Source organism: Quercus lobata, chromosome 11 (genome assembly GCF_001633185.2).
Source record: "Quercus lobata isolate SW786 chromosome 11, ValleyOak3.0 Primary Assembly, whole genome shotgun sequence".
Lineage (NCBI taxonomy): Eukaryota > Viridiplantae > Streptophyta > Magnoliopsida > Fagales > Fagaceae > Quercus > Quercus lobata.
In genome coordinates this window covers 13,252,796-13,277,297 of record NC_044914.1, presented here as the reverse complement: position 1 = coordinate 13,277,297, position 24,502 = coordinate 13,252,796, and the positions used below count along the sequence as shown (strand labels likewise).

Sequence of the window (24,502 nt, the reverse complement as noted above, 5' to 3'; positions counted from 1 at the left end):
TAATATGCCCATGTTTGATATGCTTAAAAGAAAAATATGCAAAAGAAAAATCAAAAGCAAAAAGATCAAAAAATGCTTTAAAAAATGATTGCAAGCGTGTATTCTACGAGATGTGGGAGTTATAGGATGTATCTTGAAGGTGATAGTCCCCATCAAACAGTTATGATTGTGTGTGAGTTAAAGTGATTTTCTCATATCTCAAATAGTCATAACATGTATACACTTATGCAATCTTGCGATGTTTTTCACACCCAACACGCAATAGTCTTTGCTACTCTTGATACATGTGTAGATACAATGTGATTTGGCTATCAGAAGGAATACTTGTGTTAATGTATGCTCACTAAACTGTCTTAATTTGTTTTTTGAAATATAAAATTGGTTAGACTTGTTTAGTGTGTGTGTGTGTGTGTTTTGTGATTTATGTGCTTAACATTTTTCTTGTTGAGAGATTTTTCTTTCACATATTTTGCATCTTTCTTTTATCTTGTCATCCGTAGCATCTTGTTTCATTACATTCATACATTTATATGGATTTCTTGTGCCCCCTTGATCATCCTTGATCATTTTTTTTTCTCTCGGGTGAAGCTTTCTAGCTTCTTATATCCTTTGTCAATCATGACAAAAAGGGGGAGAAATTGTGGAGAATATGTGGTTTCTTTCTAAGATTCTACATGTTAGCGGGAGAAATACATGCCTCTATAAGGGAGAGATGTGTTTCATCTTGTTAGGGGGAGTGCTTACTTCCTTGTTCTTGTACATTGGTCTTGTGACCATGTTTACATACATTGTGCATATCTTTGATATATATATATATATATATATATATATGTTGATGTATGTTTTTCTTTTACCTACCTTTACATGTGTTTTTTCTTTTCCATCTTTATACATATGTTTCTTATTTTTGTATGCAATTTATTATTTCTGTTTTACACAAAAATGCCTTAATGAGTTTTGTTTAAAGTGTTTCAGAAATACAAGTTGTCAAAGTCTACTTGACATAAACTCTCTTTTTGCAAAGTTTTTTTAAGTGTTTGTGTTAGGATAGATTTTACTGTATTCAACAAGTGAATATGAGTTGAGTGATTTATGACTTCTCTCATATGTTCATATGTTTGTTGTGGTTTTGTCACAGATTGTCAAAGTGGGAGATTGTTAAGGACATATTTTGTGTAATTGGCTAATCCTTTGACAAAATGCACTTTACTTGTATTTGGGCAGATCTAGGATGTGTTTAATACTTCAAAAAACATGTTGTTTAAGTCAAGTATTAAAACCATGAAGATTGGACCAAGAAACAAGTGAAGAAAAGTTGTTCATTAAAGTTGGATAGATAGCTCGACACCTGTAGGCAGATAGCTCGACAGCTGCTCGATAGCTTCTTGATAGCTGTATCTATTGAAGTTTAAATCTCAACACCTCCTCGACACCTTCTGATCGATCGAGGTTACGGGAATTCAGATTTCTAGATTTGATTTTCGGCCCAAGTTTTTGTATTTGTGTAGGGCTTCTTTTTTCATAACCCTAGATCTATATAAAGCTTATTTTAGAGCCGTCACATAAGAGAATAATAAGGAGAACATATGCAAAAGGTGACCGAAACCTTATTCTCTCTAAAAGAAGCTATTGCGTATTTATGCCTTAGGGTTTTGTAACCAAGTGCTTCTGGATCTTCATTGTTAATGAAGTGAAGAACTTTACAGCCGACAATTTTCTTCTAGTTGGTGATTAAGTCGCGTACTGGGATCCGCGCAATTGATTAGTCACGTATTTGGATTCGTGCATCAAAGGGTGGCGTTCATATATTGAAAAGTTCAGAGGTTCTGAAGCGGTAGAAGGTTTCTGTTGTGAGTTCATCTACGGGGATTGTAGAGTTTAGGGACAAAGGTTTTATACTAGATTTGAAACTTCTCTTTACTATAGTGGATTGCTTTTTGGGAAGGTTCCCCCCTAGGTTTTTTACTATGAAACTGGTTGGTTTCATTGGTTTTTTTGGGTCATCATATCTTGTTTTATTTATTTTTTTCGCTGCATGATTTTGAAATGATATTGATGTTTGTTTGTTTTAACAAGTTTTATTCATAATAAATCTAATTAACAACTTGAATTTAAAATTTGTTAATTCTATCAACTGGGGTCTAAATTTCCTAACAATTTTGTCATTTCTTGGTCCTTTCGACCTTTGAGCACCTGAATTCTTCAATGCTTGCAACTTATGACAATTGGGTTTAGTGTGACCTTGAATTCCATAGTGATGGCAGAAGTGGTTTGTTCTTAGACCTCTTTGTGATTTTGGAAGTGATTTCCCTTTGACTTCAGTCCTGACAACTGATTGATTACGGGGCTTATTCAAAACCCATTGGTCAGCCACAATCTTCTTTTTCTCCACCTTTACTTTCTCAGCAGTGGGGGCAACTACAACCGGTTCTTTTGCTTTTACAAACTTTACTTCCTTGGAGATATTCACAGCTGAACTACTTTCTCCGGTATATCCCAATCTAGTTTTGTCGGAGAAAGATTTTTTGATGAGAAAGGACTTCATTTAGCTTCTTGGAGGAGACTGTCTCTACTTTGGCATTTGCTTGAACCACCTCAAGTTCAAGAAATTTTATCTTTGAGTAGGCTTCAGTTAGCTCTCCATTCAGCATCTCTATTTCACATTTGGCCTCCTTATATCGCACTAAGAGACTTTTATAGTCCTCCTTTGCCTTCTTCATCTTTTTAACGGTTGCCTTGGCCACCCTTGCATATTCTCCTGACTTCTCAAGGAGGGAATTGTAGTTTTCTTGAAGATCCGCTGTACTTTCATCTTTTTCAACATCCGATTCTTCCACAACTCCCATTGATTCCTCATCACTATGCTCCCCAAGCTCTTCTGCAAGCAAACTCAAGTCCTCTGAAGACTCAACTTGATCAATAGTCATAAAAGCGGAGTAATTCCCTTCTCCGTCACAGCTTTCCTCTGAATCAGAATTGAAAGAGTCTGAGTTACTAAGAGTGGTGGCATACACCTTACCCTTCATCCTCAAATAATTAGGACATTCCTTCTTGATGTGGCCATGTCCATTGCATTCAAAACAAGTGACTCCTTGAGTGGATTGAGACTCATTTCCATCTTTCCTTTTGAAGTCCTTTTTCTCCTTTCTAGAACTTGGAAATCTCCCTTTGTCGCCAAATTTTCCATTGTTCTTGAACTTCAAAAATTTACGGAAATTTTTCACAAGGTAAGCAACATCTTTCTCGACAACATCCTCATCCGATGAGTCGTGAGCTTCTAGCCTTTCGTTAACCTTCTTAAGTGCAAGAGATTTGCTCTTCCTTTGGGATGGCAATGACAGCTCATATGTTTGAAGTGAGCCAATCAGTTCTTGAACTTTGATATCATCAAGGTCTTTACTCTCTTCAATTGCAGTAACCTTTGCACGGAAGCTCTTCAGCAATGATCGAAAGATTTTCCTCACTATCTTTGAGTCCTCTATTTTCTCACCCAAGTTGAACTTGCCAATGACCACCTCATTCTGCTTGCTATAGAAAGAGTCAAATGACTCATTCTCACTCATTTTTAGCTCCTCAAACTGAGTGGTCAGCATCTGCAACTTAGTGTCTTTCATTTTCTTTGTTTCTTTATACGTGGTCTCCAATATCTGCCATGCCTTCTTGGTAATAGAAATGTGAGATATCTTGTGGAACTCATCTAGAGATACGCCACAAAAAATGGCGTTAAGTGCTTTGCTATTTACATTAGACGCTATGAGGGTTGCCTTATTCCATGTGGATTTGGCAACCTCCGGCCTAGTCCATCCAATATCCATTGCATCCCAAACGATTTTATCCATTGAACACAAAAATGCCCTCATCCTGACTTTCCAAAAAGCATTATTGCTACCATAAAAATATGGTGGAGCATTTAGAGATTGAGACCGGTCCATCTCAAATGGGGTCAAGGATCGCACTAAGGTAATTAAACCACAGCAAGTGCACCCGCTCTGATACCAATCGAATGTTCAATTAGTGTACAAAACACCTTGAACGTTTAGACCCCCAATTAATAAATTACCAATTCAAGATTATAATCAAGCAATATATGTGCGGAACGTGAACATAAGTTAAAACAGAATTGATAAAACAATCTAAATCAAATAAAGTCACAACTACAGCAGAAATTAAATGGCAAAGATTAAGGGAAGAGAGATGCAAACACAAGGACAACACAGTGATGTGTTATCGAAGAGGAAACCGAAGTCCTCAACGTAAAACCTCTTCGCCGCCCTTCAAGTGGTCAATAATCCACTAAAAAATGAAGTTGGGATACATGAACAGCAAAAGACCCTCCAAGCCTAATCTACCCAGTGTACCTAAGCCCTCTAAATTTCTTGCTCCAACGAGGTTACTTCGAATCTTTGTCTTATTTAGCTTACCGGATTCCGTTATAACCCATAGCATCAACCAATATCAATTGGTCCCTTTCTAACTGCATCCCAAACACCAAATAGCGCCTCACAAATATGGGTATGGTGAGAAAATGTTTTGGCTAATGTACCTCTCAAGGATGTAACAATGAAGAGGGTGAGAATAGAGGAATTTGGAGAATCAAAGGATGAAAATTGTGGATGAGTCAATCTTGTTTTTCTCTAGGGTTTCTCTCTCAAAATTTTCTCTGGAAGCTCTTTACATTTTGTGGGTATTAGGGGTATTTATACTGGTGTGTGTTTGGAATGCGAAGAGTCAGTTTTTCCTAAACAGAGTGGACTGGTGACTTGGCCTCGCGACTTGACTGAGTCACGAGTCACGAGTCCCGAGCTAACTGAATGGCCAGACTAGACTTTTTGTCCTATAGTGCTCCAGTTAGCATGACTGTTCAGCTCCTCTGCATGCTTCACTTGTGTGCATCCTTTGGCGACTTGCAAGCCGCAAGCAAGTTGCGAGATCCAGTCGCGAGTCCCTTGCTGAGTGCACAATCTTGAGTTTTTCTTCACACTCTCTCACACACTACCCTCACATGATTCCCACCTAAATACAGGGTTTCTAAATGCTAAATTATAAGCAAATTTGGCACGGAATAAAACAAACAAAATGGTTGATTAAATTCAACTTTACATTTTGCAAAAGTCAAAAATGGGCAATCAAAAACTAAACTTTGATCCAGTTACTATCCATTTAAAAAAAATTAAAAATAAAACTGTACTTAGGAGCCTGAATAATATTATGCAATAATGAGAATATTAAAAGGGAAAGTTCTACGGTATTTGATACAAAAATCTTTTAACTACCTAATAGAGTTGTTAATGGTAGGTAGCTCTCATTATCTATCACATTTGTAATTTTAGAAGTTGTAGATTTGAATAGTGGCAAGATCCACTACTTCTCAAGGCAGTCACACACCATACATCATGAGTAGGGTTTAAATGTTTGGGAGACAGTGACCACACGCGTGAGTCCCTTTTTTTTAAATATAAAAAAGTACAAAAGTCTTCCATTTTTTGCATTGTATTCCTCTTTTATATTCCACCAATAGTAATATTTAGCATGTTAATTAATTTGTTTTTTTTTCAAATTTAGCTCATTTTCTTAGGAAGAAAAAATTTGTGGTAAATTACGATCGGTGGATTATAAAGAGGAACATTAAGAGTGAAAATGAAAATTTTTTGTTAGGTTTAAGATGTTGGTAAATTTCATTACTTAGGTACAATATCAAGTGTCCAAGATGCAATTCATATGAAAGATAACTTTGCAATTTCCACAAAGTGCTGAGTGCCGCACGATTGTCGTTTCACTAACACTCAATTGATCGAAAATTGCAAAATATATTATACTAATGTGTTTTAATTAAAGTTGTTAGATTGCTTTTAACCCAAAAAGACTATTACGGCGACTTCCATATGTATGGTTTGAGAGGTAGAAAACCCATTTCCAATAAGAGAGAGAATTCTAACTTCCATCTTGTGTACCCATGAGTTTAGAAGAGATTTTTTCAAGTTGTTTCTCATCAATGAGATCAAAGAACTACAAAGCCATCATCATTTGAGTGATGCTAAGGAGTTCAAATCTTCAACAGGTTTTTGGAGTCGGTTAAAGGTTCTAATCATGAACACGGATGCATCATCCTAGAAAGCTTTCATATATCGATTGAAGAGTTTAAAATTTATGGAGCTGTAGAAGGTTTATGTAGTAAGTTCATCTAGGATTAAAGGTTTTAATCTAGATAGTAAAATTTTCTTGATATAGTGGATTACTTTGTTGGGGTAGGTTATTTTCGTAGTAGTTTTTCCTTTGAAAATATTTTCTATCTATTTTCCACTTTGTCATGTGTTACTTCTTTTATTGCTTATTGTTTTCCTTATGGAAAACGCATGCTCATGGTAATTAACTAATAATCAAATGAGAGTGCATAATTGGTTAATTCTAAACAAATATTACATAATTGGTTCATTTAATAAGTTGATTAATTTCATTGTAAAATCAACGAGGGGTTTAAATATAATTTTTAGTTTTATTGAAGTAGTGTGATACTGTATTATTACATTATGAACTAGAAAGTTCATGTGTAGTTAAATATGAAAAGAAGTTTATTTACGAAAATGATGAATAATGATAAAATCGTGTATTAATGTTATAAATAAAAGGTTGGGGAGGCCAATTGATTTAAGAATTAATAAAAAAAAGAAACCTAGAAATTTGCCTTTTATCAGTAGGATATTGTCTAAAGTTTGTTTTTTGTTTCATAAATGTAAAAATTTTCAATTAGCACCTTTTAGTGTCTCCAACAAAAATGTTTAAGATTCAACCTTCTCCACTATTATAACTATCACATTAAAATAATATTTTATATTTATTTATTGTATAGTATATTATATCATCAGAATATTCACAATAAAATTATTTATTATGAGTTCATCTCTAAATAATATCATAATTATACTATATAATAAAAGTTGTATCCTATAATTTGTGGTCATGCTAAGTGGACACCCTCTCCTTTATTTTTTTTAATTAATTTTCCCAATTGTTTCTCCTATGTCATGTGATACACTAAATGTACATTAAAAGAATTAACATAGTTTAAAATACTAATTTTTGATAAAGTTTTATAACCATGATTCTTTAAAATTTAAAAATATTTTCATTATTTTTATCTACTACTTAATGTCAAGTGGGGCTCCTTGTAATTACTTATATATTCCAATTTTGATAGGCCAAGAATGTACTGATTCCCTGTGATGACTTAATTGATTAATTAGCTAAGTTTATTAATTAATCAAATTAACATGCAAGTTGCATGGTAGCACAAACGAATCACCAATTTAACTAAATATGCAGCGGAAAATAAATTGACACGGTGATTTATTTACGAATGGGGAAAACCTACACAGCAAAAACCCTATCGGGTGATTTTAAAGTCACTACTCCCAATAATCCATTATTATCAAAATAAGCGGTTACAAGTAAAAGAATCCCAGTACCTTATACCAACCTATAGTTGAACCCTTACCCCAATACCTAATTGGACTTGTTTTGTAGTGACAATCTCTCCTTTCAATACACGGCTCCTAGTACGTGACTAAACAATAGATGTGCGGATCCTAGTATGCGACTTAATCACCAACTTAAGAAGAATGTTGGCTGCAAAGTTTTTCAATTCATTACACAATGAAAATCAAGAAGCTCCTTGGTCACAAAACCCTGCGGTATACAAACACAACAACTTCTTTAAGAGAAAGATGAACTAGGGTAAATTAGGTTTCCGGTCACACTTTTCTTCACACTTGTGGAATTGTACTCTAGTGCAACTTGTGTAACCTTTTACGGCCCTCAAAATAATCCTTATATATGTTTAGGGTTGTGAGAAAAGAAAGCCTAAACATATACCCACGAATTACATGAAAAACAACTCTGAAAAACTGAATTTTATAAACCTCGATAAATAGTCATCTATCGAGCTAGCTGTCGGGCCACGGGCTTCAGTAGCTTTTAAACTTCAATAAATGCTAGCTGTCGAGCTTTAAAATTCAGCACTTCATTACTTTATTTTTGGACAGACTTGCATGGCTTTAACACTTGAATTTAAAACCTTATTTCTTTAAGCATTAAACATATCTTAGATCTACTCAATTACAAGTAAAGTGTGTTTTGTCAAAAGATTAACCAATTACATAAAATGTTGACATATGTTCCTAACATCAAATCACATATGTCCTAACAAATTTGACTTTGTAGACACCCAATATGAGCTTCACACACACGTTCGCACAAACATACTGAGTATTTGTACCTGCTCATACAAAAATTCCTATTTATTTTAGCAAAAGAATCTACATTTTTTTTATTAGGTACTTACTTTTCAAAATACTCAATATCAGATTATTTATTTTACAATACATTTTATTAAAATATCATTTTTTTTTTTAAATTTTTTCTCTTTTTTCACACACAACAACCATCATCTACTCTCTTCTTTCATTCTTGAGATACGTAAAGAAAGAATAAACAACTAAATACAAAATGAACAGTGTCAATATAAATTTTTACGATTACCGTAGCAAACTTATAAATTTACCTAATTATAGACAGACAGATATGAGTCATTTTTAGGCAAAATTATGTAAATTCTACAACTTTTTTTCATATATTATACATAGATTAATGTCAATACTCTTCTTCAATCAAATTTACATAATCGGGATGGCACAATCCCTCTCACATAAATTTCATTTGTCCTCATCAAAGTTCAAGTTGTGTTGTAATACTCTTGAGTCACATGGCATTACCAATTGGCTTCGATACCATTTGCAACAACCAAAGAAAGTGTTGATCACATGTGTGCTAAATGTAAGTATTATAAGTTGTATGAAACAATTTTGCTCTATGACTTATTATAAGTACATTAAAATTATTAACATAGTTTACTTTAGTTGAAATCCAATTTGAAAAGTTTTAAATATCTAGAAGTGAATATTGTTTCGATTAAAAGTCAATTTTTTTATTAGTTTTAAAATATTTATAAGGAATTTCTTTATTTATTTTAAATTATTTTATAATCAATAAGAACCTTTGGGTTTTTGTTTATAATATATATATATATATATATATTAGGCTTACATGATATGTATTATTCGATGTAATTTAAAATAATTAATATATATATTTAAATTTACATATAATTTCTAATTAATATGAGGGTTTCATGTGAATAATACCAGTTTATTGTTTAAAATTTTCTTCGTTTTCTAATTTGGTCTTTAGAGTTTAAGAAATAAAAATGAAATCCTTAAATGTTGTAAACTGCTCCACTTTAGTGCATAGGCCAATTTTGATGTTGATGCGTCATTTGAATTGGTACCTCCCCATGCACATAGTGCTTGGGGGTCTAAAGGGGAAAGAGTTCGAGCTGTGGGGTTAGTAGCATATTGTAATTATTTCTCAAAAATTTTTTTTTACACATTAATGTAACACTAATCTTAAAAAAGTAATTCTTTTTTTTTTTTTTTTTACCGATCTCAACAACACAGGATATTAGAGCTGCAAATAGTGCTGCATACATTCTCGCAAGGCGGGTTTAACAGTTCAACTATTACAATTCTATTGATTTAAGCTCTATCCCAGATCACATTATTTTGGCAGTTTTTTTTTTTGTTTTTTTTGGCCTACATAAAAGGGAAAAGCAATTATTACAGCGAACCACCCAACTTGCCGTGATTACATCAGCTGTTCAATGTAAAAAAGTTGAATGTTTGGTGCTGCGGCACAGTAATTTCTTAGGCGATTTTGCGTTTATAATTTTATATATATAATCATCACCTTGTCTTGTTTTGTCACTTGTTCTAGAAAAAGATAATAAATTTGTTTTTTTCTAATCCAGTTTCTTGGTTTTCGTCTGCCAGTTATGCATGGTTTGACCATAATTAAAAAAAGAAAAAGAAAAAGAAAAGGTTAGGATTTGAGTGTTTGACCTTAAAAAAAAGGATTTGTTTTTTCTGATTCTCTCCCCCTCTCTCCCTAAAATTTTTTCATTCTACCATACTAAAAATCCAATGACACACTGTTGTTTCTCAAATTTTTTATATAAAAAGAGGAGGAATCGTATGTAGTGTGCATTTGGCATAAATTAAAAAGTCAACTTATTTACTATTAAGTTTATTTTTACTACCATTCATGGGTCTCATTTCACTTTTTGATACTATTTATGGGTCTCACTGTATTATTTTAGCTAACTTTTACTTTTATTTACAATATTTTTAGCAAAATTTTTTAGTTTCAGTAAAATAAATGGATCCCAAACAGACACGTATTGTCTCATTGATCACCACCTGGGATTTGGGTAGCTTTGTCAAAAAGAAGAAAAGACAAAAATAAACAAAAATGACACTACTAGCAAAAAGAGATACGTAGTTATGTGAGAGTTAGTTTAACTAAAAATTTTTCTTGTTAATTATTACACAAGAGATGTGTTAGAAGAGAAGTAGGATAAAATATATATATATATATATATATATATTCATATATATTCACAATTAATATAGAGCAGTTAGTGGCCTTATCTCTCTTTCTATTTTATTTTCATTATTATAATTGTTATTTTTATTAATTTTATTTTTTTGCCACAATAGAAATTGGCAACCAAGAAATGTAGTACTACATTATTGTTTTGAAATGGGTAAGAATTTTTTTTAGTGCTCCTCGATATTGGACAGGATACGAGGTTGACACATGATCATTTTATGACATATGTTATACTCGTATTATCTCCAATAATAAATAAAAGTACTAGAGTTTAACTAAAAAAATTTTCTTGTTAATTATTACACAGGAGATGTATTAGAAGAGAAGTAGGATAATATATATATAAACACACACAATTAATATAGAGCAGTTAGCAGCCTTCTCTCTCTTTTTTCTTTTAATTAATATAATTGTTATTGTTATTTTATTTTATTTTTTGCCACATAAGAAATTGGCAACCAAGAAATGTAGTACTACATTATTGTTTTAAAATGGGTAAGAATTCTTTTTAGTGCTCCTATATATTGGACAAAACACGAGATTGACACATGATCATTTTATAACATATGTTATGTCCATATTATCTCCAATAAATAAAAGTACTAGAAATAGAAATAAGTTAAATCATTTAAAATTTTTATATAGTTATGGTTTAAGTTTTCAGCAATGATATTCTCAAAAAAAAAAAAAAAAAAAAAATAGCAATGTTACAAAGACAATAAATTTCACAATTATTGAGGTAATAAACTGTGATTAATGTATACATCATTTTCACATAAGACCACTACTAACATCACTTTTCGTTTATACCAATGCCACCTCAATAATTGTAAAATTTGTTTAAAATTTATTGCAGTATTGGACTTTTTGTCGAGTTTTTTGAAGTCATCCACCCTACTTGTCCATTCAAGGATGCAAAATTTGTCATTTATCCATAACAGTCATAAAAAGAAAATTTATTTAACAACATATGAGGATGGTTGAAAGTTGAAACATCCAACAAATACAAAGTAGGTTCTATTTCTGCATTCTTCCCAAATGGAGAATCATCATAAGGGTGTTTCTACAAACACTTTATTTCATGTTACGACATATGGGTAGTTCTAAACCCTAGGACATACATAATCTAAGAATTGACAAATGGGTAAATCTCATATCTTATGTTACAACTCCCACCAACAACTCTTCCTCCTTCTTTCCCATTACAACATCGGGGAAGTTCACCAATTACACCATCAAGACACTTGAAGCAGTCACTGTTAGAAAGATCCCTAGTGCATTGGGCCAAACCATAAAGCTTCTTTGATTCTCCAAGCTCTAGCTCTCCAACTGCATACAGTTTTGGAGTAACAGATGCTTCTTTGGCTAGGAGGCTCAACAACTTTCTTGTCTTTTCGTTAAATGTTGTCGGATCGCTAACATTTCTCAAGTTCCACATGTAGAACTTGTTTTGATTATCAATTTGGCCAAAGAAATCCTTGTTCAAGTACTTCACAAGACAATTGTCGTACCATATAATGGCACCTTTATTGTATGGGCAAAGTTTGTGAATTTTATTGCTAGCCTCATTGACACAAGTCTTGCAGTCTGTGGTTGCAACATCACCACGACAAAGAGCAAGTCCATTAGTTTGGTATGGATATGAACCCACTGAACCAAGACCAAAGCCCAGGAGAGGGGTTTGATAGTAAAGGTTACCCAAGAGCTTTTTTAGGTTTGATTCATAAGGGTCATTGGTGGTGAAGTTCTCAGAGCTTGAACAGAAATGGAAGAGAGGGCTCGCTCCAAAAATGGTTTGGAGAAAGAGAGCAAAGGTTAGAAAGTAGATGGAGAAGGTGAAGTGTGAGGAAGACATTGTCAAAAGGAGATGAGAGGATGATTGATGGGTTTAAACTTTGGTCCATGCAGCTGTTATTTATAGTAAATCTCGTGCTTACTATTTCTTCTATACAACTGTTCAAGTTGACAAGAAATTGTCAAAATGTGCTGCGTTAATTGTAAAAGTCAAAAGTGCGGAAGCTCAAAATGCACTCAAAATAAACTAATTATCCAGAAAGTTGAAGGTGCACTTCGTCAACCCTAATAATATATTGGATTGCTACGAAACTTAGTAGGTGAAAAAATCAACTAAATATTAAAAAGGATAGTTCTAAAACATTATTACAAAAGCTGTTGTAATTATTATATTGAAAAAGGCTTAGTTAAGAAAATCACAACTGTGGATATCATGTGTGGTAATAAATAATACAATTTATACAAAAGAAGTTGTCAAGCCTAATTGGGTTTTTAAGTATTAAAGAACATAATTAAAAGGTAGAATATACTTTGTCTTAGACTTTGATTTTTGTCTCATTTTTAATCTAAAATCTTTATTTTTATACTTGAAAATTTTAGAAAATATAAATTTTATAAGGGTTTTACTAACGTATGCCCTTAGGACATGCATTAATAAACCATTTTAAAAAGTCTTTTATGTGAAAATTTAAAATTAACTAACTTTTTGACAATTTTTCAATTTTTCATAATAAATTTTCTAAAATGAATGATTAATGTATATTCTAAAAGCATACGTTAACTGAACCCATTTTATAATTCCATCTATGATTTATCCGGTGAAAATGACCTAATTTTAAGCATGAAAAGTGTATACCCATTGCAAAATAAATAAGTATATAATTTTACATTAGATGTTGATTGAAGTTTATAGTTTGTTTAAAATGAAGTTAACGTTTGGACAAGTAGTTTGTTTTTATTTATGACTTAATTTATTTATGCTTTTTATAATTCAATTACTACAATAAAGTAGGAGAAGTGGGATTTGAACTGTAGTTCTCCTTGTAAAAAATATTGGTCAATGTCATTGAGCTACAAACCTATTAGAGTTAGTTTAGTTTTGTCCATTTCGAAGAATTTAGTTCTACAACTACACTGCATTATATAAATATAAGTCAATGATAGAGACGGAGCTAGATTAGGACCCCAACTAGGAGGAAAATAACTAAATGCCATTTATTTTTAAAGTATGTAGCAACACACCCCGCTTTCCAAAATATCTTGCAAATGCCCCTATGAGTTCCAGGTGGAGCAGTTTCTAGTTTTATACAAATTTTTCCAAATTTTTTTTTTTTGAAAAATTTTAGTGAAAGATATCGCTAATGTTGAGTTTTACTTAAAAGTACACATTGAACTTAATTTTGAGGATATTAAGTTTTACGCAGAACTCGATTTTGTTAAAATTGAATTTCAAAATAGGGATATTTTGCTACATAGTTTGGAAAGATGTGCGTTTCGTTAAATACTTTAAAAATACAGGGTATTTATCTATTTCCCCCCTCCTAGCCTATGATAAAAATAGGCTAAACCCCTTCTTGAAAATTTATTTATTTTATAACAAATAAATTTATTCAAATATTTAAAGTTTGGCCCCCAAGAATGGTCGACTAACCTATGATATGTGGCTCTCCTAGAAAAAGTAAAATCATTTGTTACATAAAACATTGAAATTTATTTATTTTTATTTTTACATTTTGTGTTTTATACAGTAAAAATTCTTTTATTATTAGTATTATGCTTCATTATTTAATCAAATATTTTTTCCGTCAAATTATTTATGGGCCGGGGATATTCAAAGAGCTGAAGTACACATATAATTATTATCTTTTTTACATAATATTATTATTTCTTCCGAATTTTGGCAATAGGTTAGTAATGATTATAAAGATCTGCACTCCCAGCCGCCCCCCCCCCCCCCTCCTTTTCTTTTTCTTTTTTACATAATTACACTCTTTCTATTAACAATATCATTAATTCTTTTAAGAGTAATACTATAACCATAAACTTTTATACAATATTTTTACAAATAGTTAAAGTAGCAAATTTTTGTTGTTCGTATCTAAATCCACCATTTACATCACATTTTTACTCATCAATAACCACTTCACATACAATAATTTGTAAAAAAAAAATTGTAATTCTAGCATTTTTCTCCTTTTAATTTCCATTAAAAATTTTATAGAGTTAAAATATAAAACAATATACAAGTCCAAAAAAAATTAGCCTAATAACAAAAATTACCAATAGTAAAGCCAAAAAATATTAAGCTTAATCAACCTATTTTACCCAAAACAAACAACATGGTCCTCTAAAAATTTTAATTTGAACAAAATAATTTTGTCATTATCTAGCCGTGGACGCACGCAACAAAGATAAAAATAAATAAATAAAAACCCTCAATGGTTAAGCAGTAGAGTTGAAGGTAAAAGTTGCTGCACTCAACCAACAACCAAAGTGCCCCCTAATTCCAAGTACTGACTCCGTTCTTGGATCAACAATCTTCCAACTTATTGCAACTACAAAACCAACAGTTTTGCAGCCACGAATACTGTTAAAACTAAATTTCACAACAAAATGTAATATTATTCTCTCAATGACTCTTTGATTATTTACTTTGAAAGGAAAATAGTGTTAATCATAGTAGAAAACTTATCAAAGATAATTTTTGGGATTTAAAAGTATGCCATGTTCTACTTGATAAATGATTGATTTAATGGATTGATAAATAATTATTTGTGTCTTTTCTTTCGTTAACATTTAATGGACACTAATTTTAATTTTTCATTTCTTCTAAAATTTTTTCATTAATTTAGTGTTGAATCTTATAATCATATTTTCATTATTGATTTTTTTTTTGGGGGGGGGGGGGGGGATGGGGGTTTATAGGCCCACAAAGCTGAAATTCTGGATCTGTCATCGGTCAAACAGGTTCATGAAAATTCAATTGGACTATTCCAAGAACCCATATAGGAAATCTATCACCAAACAACACCCTTATCGAATAAAAATCCTATTTCTAGATCTAAACGTGTGTATTCCATTTAAAGTTTCACCTACCACAACTTAATTTGTCAGACAATCCCTTTCAATTCCTTATAACGTAAATCTATTCCTTATAACATAACACAAGTTTTTATTTTTATTTTTATTTTTTTTAAAGGCAGACACTGATCTAATATAATTGATGAATAATAAAGTTGAACACTCTTAATATGAAACAAAGGATATTTATTCTCCTTCTATCATATGAAGCTAAATTTTGATGTTTTGATGAATTGTGACGAGACAGGATGAAGCAATTGGTACTCTAAATATATCAGCATGATTGAAGATCACATTATTTTGGCGAAATTTAGCTTTTTTTTTTCTTTTTTTTTTAATTTCTTGTCTAGAAAAAGAAAAAGAAAAAAAAAAAAAAAGCAGAATAGTTTATATTGCCATGACTTGTATACGCTCCGCGCGCGTAAAAAGTTGAATGTATGTGCCTAGTATCTTTACGAATAATCATATGTTCTAGATAAGACCTTAAATTTTATTTTGTGTTTTGGATTTACAAATCAAGATTTGAACAAAAAAGATAAAATAAGCAGGATTAGCATTGACTGTAAAGCTGTTTCATGGACTGAGCTATTTTAGAACATGTCAAGAGCTTTGTGGTTAAAGTGACACCTTTTATCATTTTTAATAAAAATAATTAGGGTTCAATTCTCTCTTCTAGTCCCATTGTAACAAGCTACTTGTTAAAAAAAGAAGTTGGCGTTAACATGTGCGTCAGAAGACAAGGAAACAATATTGCATATCTATTGGCTTTTATTTTTGAGAAAATCGATGAACACAACTTTGCCATAATTTTGATGTATCTGACTGTAAGTACTTGAAATAAAATAGTAGATCCATATGAAAATGATAAGTGGTTACTTATTATCTGCTACGTCAAAATTTTGATAAAAGTTGTGGCACAAAATTGTGATCAAAAGAAAATCTTAGTCAATTTATTCGCTAGACATAGCATGTGCGCGCTGGATGGAGATGCTCCAGATTTTTAACAATAATGTATTGAGTCAGATGCAATGATGGAATGAAATACAAAAATGAAACCCTTTCATTTTTTTTTATTTTTTATTTTTTTAAATCTGTTGGCCTAGTATATGTTTTTTAATGAGAAAAACTTGGTCAGAGTATAAATGATTCTTCCCCACCTCCACCAGAAGGTGAATTATATAAATATATATATATATATATATATATGTTTTCAAAGCCATATTAGCACAAGTGGTTAGTACTCTCACTGTAGCCACTTGTTGCAACTGGAAAAAATGACTAAGCATCCAAGCAAGCAACCTGTTAAATTAGTGAGGGGGTGTGTTAGTGCAGTTAACAATCGGTTGTAAATTAGTGTAACAAAGTTGAGTTGCTTTCATTTTATCTTCTTTCTTAGACTGTAAATATATATTATTGAAGATAAATTAGCCCAAGTCCAATCTTTTTATGTGTGCAAGTCAAGTCTCCTACTTTTATTAGAAGTCTATTAAACATATATAGTTAATGTATGGTTAATCTAAGATTTAGCTTACTATATATATCATGCAATGATTTATTATAACACATAATTTGTACTATACTCTCATATATTAAATGTGTAGCCCTTAAAGGTTTCCTCTGTGGAGACAAACTATTTGGTTGAACCACATAACCCTTATGTTCTTGTGTTCTATGCTTTATGATTCAACTTCCTCTTCTATTCTAGCGTACTCAACATGGTGTATCAATACTAATATATATATATATATATATATATATATATATTTATATATATATATACATAGCCAAAGCTTGATTAAAAAAATCCAATTATATTTTAATTGGATTCTCAATTTTGCTCCACGTGTCCCATTTAATTATGTGCTAAGTGAATTATTGAGTGTAGAAATTGAAGAGTCCAAATTTAATTTGATTCTAAATTAGATTTCAATCGGAGTCCAATTTTCCGCCACATGTCTATCTAAGTTTTTAATTCTTGTGACAAATGAATTATTGGGTACAAAAACTGAAAAGTATAAAACTAATTAAATTCTAAATTATATATATATATGGTTTTAAAAAGTGTAAACTAATATCATGTATAATTTGAATTGTATAATTATGATTATGTTTAATTGTACTCATGCATATGCACAGGGTTACACACTAGTATTAATAGAAACAAAGGCAAGCTATATAATTAATTGATTATAATCGTACAACTTCCCCCCCCCCCCCCCCAAATTCACTTTTCCTTTGAGGTCTCTCTCTATTCTTCATGACTCCATCTTATAGATGTTAGAATATTCATGTGTGAGTAGTGGTTAGTTAAGTAGTGAAATTTCACATTAAATATTAACAAAAAGAGTGCAACATATCCCACTTTTCTTCATCTTTTTGCTCATTTCTATTATTTATATTTGGTGATCTTTAATTTCTAAATCCATGATATTTTCACAATCAATCTTGTTAGGTTCTAAATATTTAGGAACAAATGTTTATGTTCTAATTATATGTAAGTTGGCAAACTAAGAACAAAAACATGTCTAGTTTAAGTGTAAGACATTGCTCATATAGGTTCAAGTTAATATTCAAGAATAGTCAAGCTGCAGAAAGAAGAATTTGGGTTCGACAGATTTTAAATCAGGCCCAAAGCCCATGAAAATGTTTAGGGTTTATGTCCAATACTACTAGGTATAAAAGGAAAACCCTAAATATGTTTTAGAAGTTCTCGGAAGCCTTGTGAGATTTGTGAGGTTTTCATAGCCTTCTTACTCAACAAGCATCTACTAAAAAGAAGATCTATATTTAAGAACTAGTGGATTAAGTTGCTGCATACAAGATCATACATAGCTAAGTTTAAAGCTTTGAGTGGGACCTCAGAGTTACAAATGGGAGTGTTTGTGTTTAGCAAATTCAAAATAAAATAGTCCATGGATTCGAAGCTGTATGTGGTCATGTGAGTAAGTTCTGCAAGAGATAGTTTTAGATTTAGGGTTTAAATCTATTGTAAAACTTTCATTCTATCATAGTGAATTTGTTACGTTGAGATATATTAGGTTAAATCCTCTCCAGGTTTTTTACCTTGAAACTGTTGGTTTCATTGGTTTTCTTAGGTAATCATATTGCTTGTCTCTTTTACTTTTCTGTACTATGTGATATGATTGTATGTGTTTAACCTAGATCTACATAATAAACCTTAGTATCAACTTGGTTAATTAATTAGTTTAAATAATCTGAGTGTACATGGGTCTAAACAAAATGAACAAATCTTGTGTTGGAATACCAAAAGCTATTTTCCATAAGAAATTCGTATCAGAGCTTCCCCTATTACAATAAACAAGCTCAAATACCATATGTTATGAATTACCATCACCAATAGAATGTTCTTTATTTGACGATGGGTGGAGTGAACATAAGTCTTCCTTCTACAACTATGAGAGTTACCAATAAGCACAATTACCTTGACTCATCAATCACAACTAGTAGAGAACCTTTACTCAACTATGGGTAGAGCTGACATGATAGTTTTTCTCGTTCTATATGGTTGTACCTACTAACAAACACTTGCCCATCAAGCCATTGACTCTGATACTAATTTTTTTGTAATAACTGAATCTTTGATACCAATTGTAGTAGGAAATGGCTTTCAAATAGCACTCACACATTAGATGATTATGAAAATATTATGACTTTAGAAAGATCACTAAACTAAATAATAGAAACGAACCTAAAAGAAAAATAGACAACCACACACAAAAGAGACAGGACCAAGGATTTATGTGGTTTGACCTTTTGCCAATGTTCACAAGCAATGATAAGGAGAAAATTTCACTAACAAATACGAGATACAAAGATGGCATAAAGACACTCTTACAAAACCCAAACTCAATACACCTAAATAGTTTTCTCTCACAAATAACAAACACTAGAGTAATTTCTTATTTCTTTTACCTAATTGCTACATTGACCTCCTTTAGAAAACAAAGAACAAGGAATAAAACCGAACGCTTAGGTTGCGATCCTTGACTATGTAGAACAAATCTAAACAACTAGGTAGCGAACACATTGGCTTTGAAAAAAAAATTCACTAGTTGATAATCCTGGCTTTGAAGAACCTTGGTGCTCCGCTCCACTAACACTCATTCGTGAGTCACACTTTATAGTTTCATCTTGTTCATTGAGGACCTCAACAAGAAGCTATATTTAATGTAGCGAAGGAAACAACTGTCAAAATAAATTATTAAGGGAAAGGAAAGATAAAAGCATGTGGTTAGTGCTGTTAGAGATATTATAGTCAAAGTGGTTCAATCCAATTGTAGGCCAATTTTCTTGTAGAATAAGCAAATTAACATTGAGTTAGTGTATAATTAACCTAAGATTAGTCTCGGGTTTTCTAGCATCTAAATTCTACATGGAATTCATTTTAAACAAGAGCTTAATATCAAATATCTAGCCGTGCAAGGACTTTCATTATGGATGTATATAGGCATCAAGCTGAATCTCATAAATCTTCATGTTTGCTCTCTCTTATATGCTTATGCTCATCACTCAATCACCAACAATTTTAGCAAGTGCAATTGTGTTGAAAATCGCAACCAGGTGGATTGGGATTTTGGTGCTCCTAGATAGTATATCACATAATGAAGGATCAATGAACAATTAATACATAGGATTTTTGGTGCTCTTCGATAGTATATCACTGAAAACAATCATTACTAGAAAGGTCCCATGTGCAGTTGGCCAACTAACAATATTACTTATCCCTCTGAATCGGGTGACTTACAAATGGAATCACCACTTCATTTATCAAATGGCAAAATTAAATTCAATTTATTGAAAATGAATTTTATAATTACATTCGTCCAACGAAAAATAAAGAATTACAAAGAATTATTCCTTAATTTCCCTCTAAAAGTAAGAATCATAAACAAACTCCTGAATCCAATATTAAGAACTGAGAAATGGGTAAATCTCATATCTTATGTTGCAACTCCCACCAACAACTCTCCCTCCTTCTTTCCCATCACAACAACTTGGAAGTTGGCCAATTGCATCCTCAAGACACTGAAAACAATCATCGCTAGAAAGGTCCCATGTGCATTGAGCCAAGCCATAGAGATTGGTTGATTCTCCTAGCTCTATGTGTCCAGTCGCATACTTTTTTGTGGTGACAGACGCCTCTGTAGCTAGTTGGTTCAACAACTCCCTAGTCTTTTGGTTAAATATTGTTGGATCACTCACATTTTGCACATTCAACAAGGAGAACCAATTTTCATTATCAATTTTACCTAAGAAATTCTTGTTTGAGTACTTCAAAAGACAATTATCGTACCATATAATCGCACCTTTATCATACGGGCAAAGTCTGTGAATTTCGTTGCTGGCCTCATTTACACACGTCTTGCAATCTGTGGTTGCTACGTCTCCACGACAAAGAGCAATCCCATAAGTTTGGTACTGATACCAACCCACTGAACCAAGACCAAAACCAAGGGGAGGGGTTTGGTAGTTAAGATTACCCAAGAGCTTTCTCAGGTTTGATTCATATTGGTCATTGGTAGTGAAGTTCTCAGAGTTTGAACAGATATGGAAGAGAGGGCTGGCTCCAAAAATGGTTTGGAGAAAGAGAGCAAAGGTTAGAAAGTAGATGGAGAAAGTGAAGTGTGAGGAAGACATTTTCAAGAGGAAATGAGAGAAGGTTGATGGGTTTACACTATGGACAATGCAGCGGTTATATATAGTAAATCTATCTATGCCCGAAACATTAAAAGTTTTGACTTTTTCTTCTAAATAACTTGTCAAATTGACAAGAAATTTTCAAAACTGGGCTGCGTTCTTTGCAAAAAGTCAAAACTGGGAAAGCTATATCTGTAATTATTTAATCAACTTATTTATGAAATAGAAAAAACCACTTGGTAACCCTAATATTTTATTGAAATGAAATTGAGAAGATGAGAAAATTGCCACAATAATTAAAAAGAAATTTCTAAAGCGTTCTTATTAGTTCAAAGTCTAACCGGGACCTAATCTTATTGTAATTTAGAATTCGTTTAGAAACAACTTATTTTTGCTGAAACTGAAAATTTTAAATACTATAGTAAAATAATTTTTAAATGTGTAAATAGTACCATAGATCCATTTTTAATAAAAAAAAGTAATTAAAAAGTGAAGTTTGTGAGAACTATAAACAGTGCACAATATATAAAAAAAATAAAAAAAATAAGAAAAATAAAAAGGCTGAAAGTTGCAAACGCAGCCGCAAAGCATCCAAACCAGGCTTTCATCATACAAGATTTCTTTATTCAAGAATAGTCTTTGTCTTCCTTGGCATTTTTCTACCTTTGCTTTCTCAGGCCTACCATTACCGTCTTTCCTTCGCCACCATCATCACTACAAGATCGTTGCCACCCTCAAAATTTTTGTCTCTGAGCCTCCATACAATTCACCACTACCATCGGTGAAAGAATCATGGTGATCCCAGCTATCTTAGACGCCATCTCAATTTTCTCACATGTCACAATGTCTCCAACAATCAAGCACGTGTCATTGACACTTATAACATTGATAGAATGCCATGTCAGCCCTAAGGTCAAGTCAACATCACCTATCAACAACATCTGCGATGGCAGCACTACCATTCTAGCCCTATTGCCACATCAGCATTACCATGTTACGTGCCACATTATTTTATGTAGCATGAAAATTGCCATGTCAAAACCAAGTGCCACATAAGTTTCGGTTTATGTTACCCGATCCGACTTGACCATGCTTGACTTGAGTCCGATTTGCAATCAGAAGCCATGGTTTGAACCATTATTCCAAACTGTTGATCGGTAGGGTTGATTTTGACTTTATGAAAGTTGAATTTTTATTGATTTTTTGACTTGGTTGATTTGAGTTTTATTAACAACTATAAAGAATTTCAATTATAATTAGACTAGTCCTTTTGGATATATTCGTAAACATGATTAGTGTTTTTCCCTAGGTTGTTACAATATATGCTAGACAAACACTATTTTGCTCCTCATGGTTCCAAGGAATATCAACTCATGGTTAAATTGTGCCATTCATATAATTTGGGACTCCCACTTATTGAGCCAAGTACACTGCATAACAATATCAGTCCCTCTCTACCGATTCTTGATAGCTTTGCATGATGACTATGAGCCTCTCTGCAGTCTACAGAGCTTGTGAGACTCGTCTACAGAGCTTGCAAGTCCAAAAAAAGCTTTACTATGTTGGCAGCTAACCCTTCTATTGCCTCTTCCATTTGCACTGATAAGTCTGACTCTAATAAATCCAGCTCTAGTACTTGCTGCTCCTCCACTCAAGTCGTAATACGTCCGTTCTAACAATGCATTGTCGTAATATGTGACTATAATTTCTTTGTGACCTAGCCATTATAATTCTTGCTTACGTGCTTAATTAATAGAGGACCAACATCCGGCATCCGAGATCCATGCATGCCTGTTCTATATATTTAACTCCACTGTCCACTCATATTGGTTGGCAATTCAGACTTCAAGTGTCATGTTTTTCATCGAGGGCCCCGAAAAAGAAGCTATAATAATCGTAGTAAGGATATATACAACCATCAAAATAAATTACCGTTGGAAAGGAAAAGGTAAAAGGCCTGTGGTTAGTGCAAGCGTGTAGAGAACCCCATCTTGAGTGAATTATGAGTTTTTGTGCTCCTGGATAGCGAGTGTCATAATGGAGCTTCAACTAACAACACCTATCCCCCTAAATCGAGAGATTCTTATTGAATTATTTGACGGAAAAAAATCAAGAAAACCAAAACAAATCAATTTTATTGGCAAGGGATTATATAATTACATTGGTTCAAAGAAAATTAAAGAATCATAGATCATTATTCTTGAGTATCCCTCCAAAGTGAGATCATGAAAAAGGCACCTGAAACCTAGAGCACTCCACATCGAATTAAGCACTGACAAATGGGTAAATCTCATATCCTATGTTGCAACTCCCACCAACAACTCTTCCTCCTTGTTTCCCATCACAACAACTAGGAAGTTGATCGATTGCATCATCAAGACATTGAAAACATTCAATGGTAGAAAGGTCCCATGTGCATTGAGCCAAGCCATAGAGTTTGGTTGATTCTCCCAATCCCAGGTTTAGCTCTCCAGCTGCATACTTTTTAACACTGAAAGATGCATCCTTGGCTAGTTGGCTCAATAACTCCCTAGTCTTTTGGTTAAATATTGTTGGCTCACTCACATTATGCACATTCAACAAATAGAACCAATTTTCATTATCAATTTGACCCAAGAAGTCCTTGTTTGAGTAATTCAAAAGACAATTACCGTACCATATAATTGCACCTTTATTATATGGGCAACGTTTGTGAATTTCGTTGCTAGCCTCATTAACACACGCCTTGCAATCTGCGGCTGCAATGTCTCCACGACAAAGAGCAAGCCCATAAGTTTGGTATGGGTACCAACCTACTGAGCCAAGACCAAAACCAAGAGGAGGGGTTTGGTAGTTAAGATTACCTAAGAGCTTTCTTAGGTTTGATTCATATTGGTCATTGGTGGTGAAGTTCTCAGAGCCTGAACAAATATTGTAGAGAGGGGGGCTGACTCCAAAAATGGTTTGGAGAAAGAAAGCAAAGGTTAGAAGGTAGATTGAGAAGGTGAACTGTGAGGAAGACATTTTCAGAAGGAAATGAGAGGATGATGGGTTTAAAGTATGGACCATGCAGCACTTATTTATAGTAAGTGTACGTTTGGATCCTACGTCCACGTTTTGCGTTTTTTTTTTTTCTTTTTTTTTAACCAGCATCTTTTATACTGTTCATGTCTCATGAACACTGCATTAAGACAAATAAATAGTATTTTGTGAGTGTGAATAGTAACCGGAATTATTTTTTATTGTTTTTAGTTTTTAGTTTTCAGTTTTCAGCAAAATAAGCGGTATCCAAATACATCCTAAATCTCAGCTTTATACTAATTAGAAATATTAAAAGGGACTGATTATTTCTTCTTTATCATTGTTGAAGTTGAACAAGAAATTTTCAGTGTGGGTTGCTTTATTTGCAAAAGTCAAAAATGAAAACTAGAACTATGAGCTGATATCTTATACATCAGATATATGAGACTTGCCTCTCACAGGCAAGTCT

At 32.6% G+C, this 24,502-nt stretch overlaps 3 protein-coding genes across 3 annotated transcripts; all 3 read right to left on the bottom strand.

Annotated features, from left to right (window-relative positions):
- Positions 1–11,520: 11,520 nt before the first annotated feature.
- LOC115967282 (cysteine-rich repeat secretory protein 38-like) lies at positions 11,521–12,368 on the bottom strand. Its single transcript, XM_031086358.1, has one exon. It carries the CDS (start codon positions 12,353–12,355, stop codon positions 11,627–11,629), a length of 729 nt encoding a protein of 242 aa, XP_030942218.1. The 5' UTR covers positions 12,356–12,368; the 3' UTR covers positions 11,521–11,626.
- Positions 12,369–20,304: 7,936 nt separating this feature from the next.
- LOC115967918 (cysteine-rich repeat secretory protein 38-like) lies at positions 20,305–21,033 on the bottom strand. Its single transcript, XM_031087073.1, has one exon. The coding sequence runs from the start codon at positions 21,031–21,033 to the stop codon at positions 20,305–20,307; it is 729 nt and encodes a 242-aa protein (XP_030942933.1).
- A 2,265-nt stretch (positions 21,034–23,298) lies between these two features.
- Positions 23,299–24,036, bottom strand: LOC115969598 (cysteine-rich repeat secretory protein 38-like). Its single transcript, XM_031089286.1, has one exon. It carries the CDS (start codon positions 24,034–24,036, stop codon positions 23,299–23,301), a length of 738 nt encoding a protein of 245 aa, XP_030945146.1.
- Between the last annotated feature and the right edge of the window lie 466 nt (positions 24,037–24,502).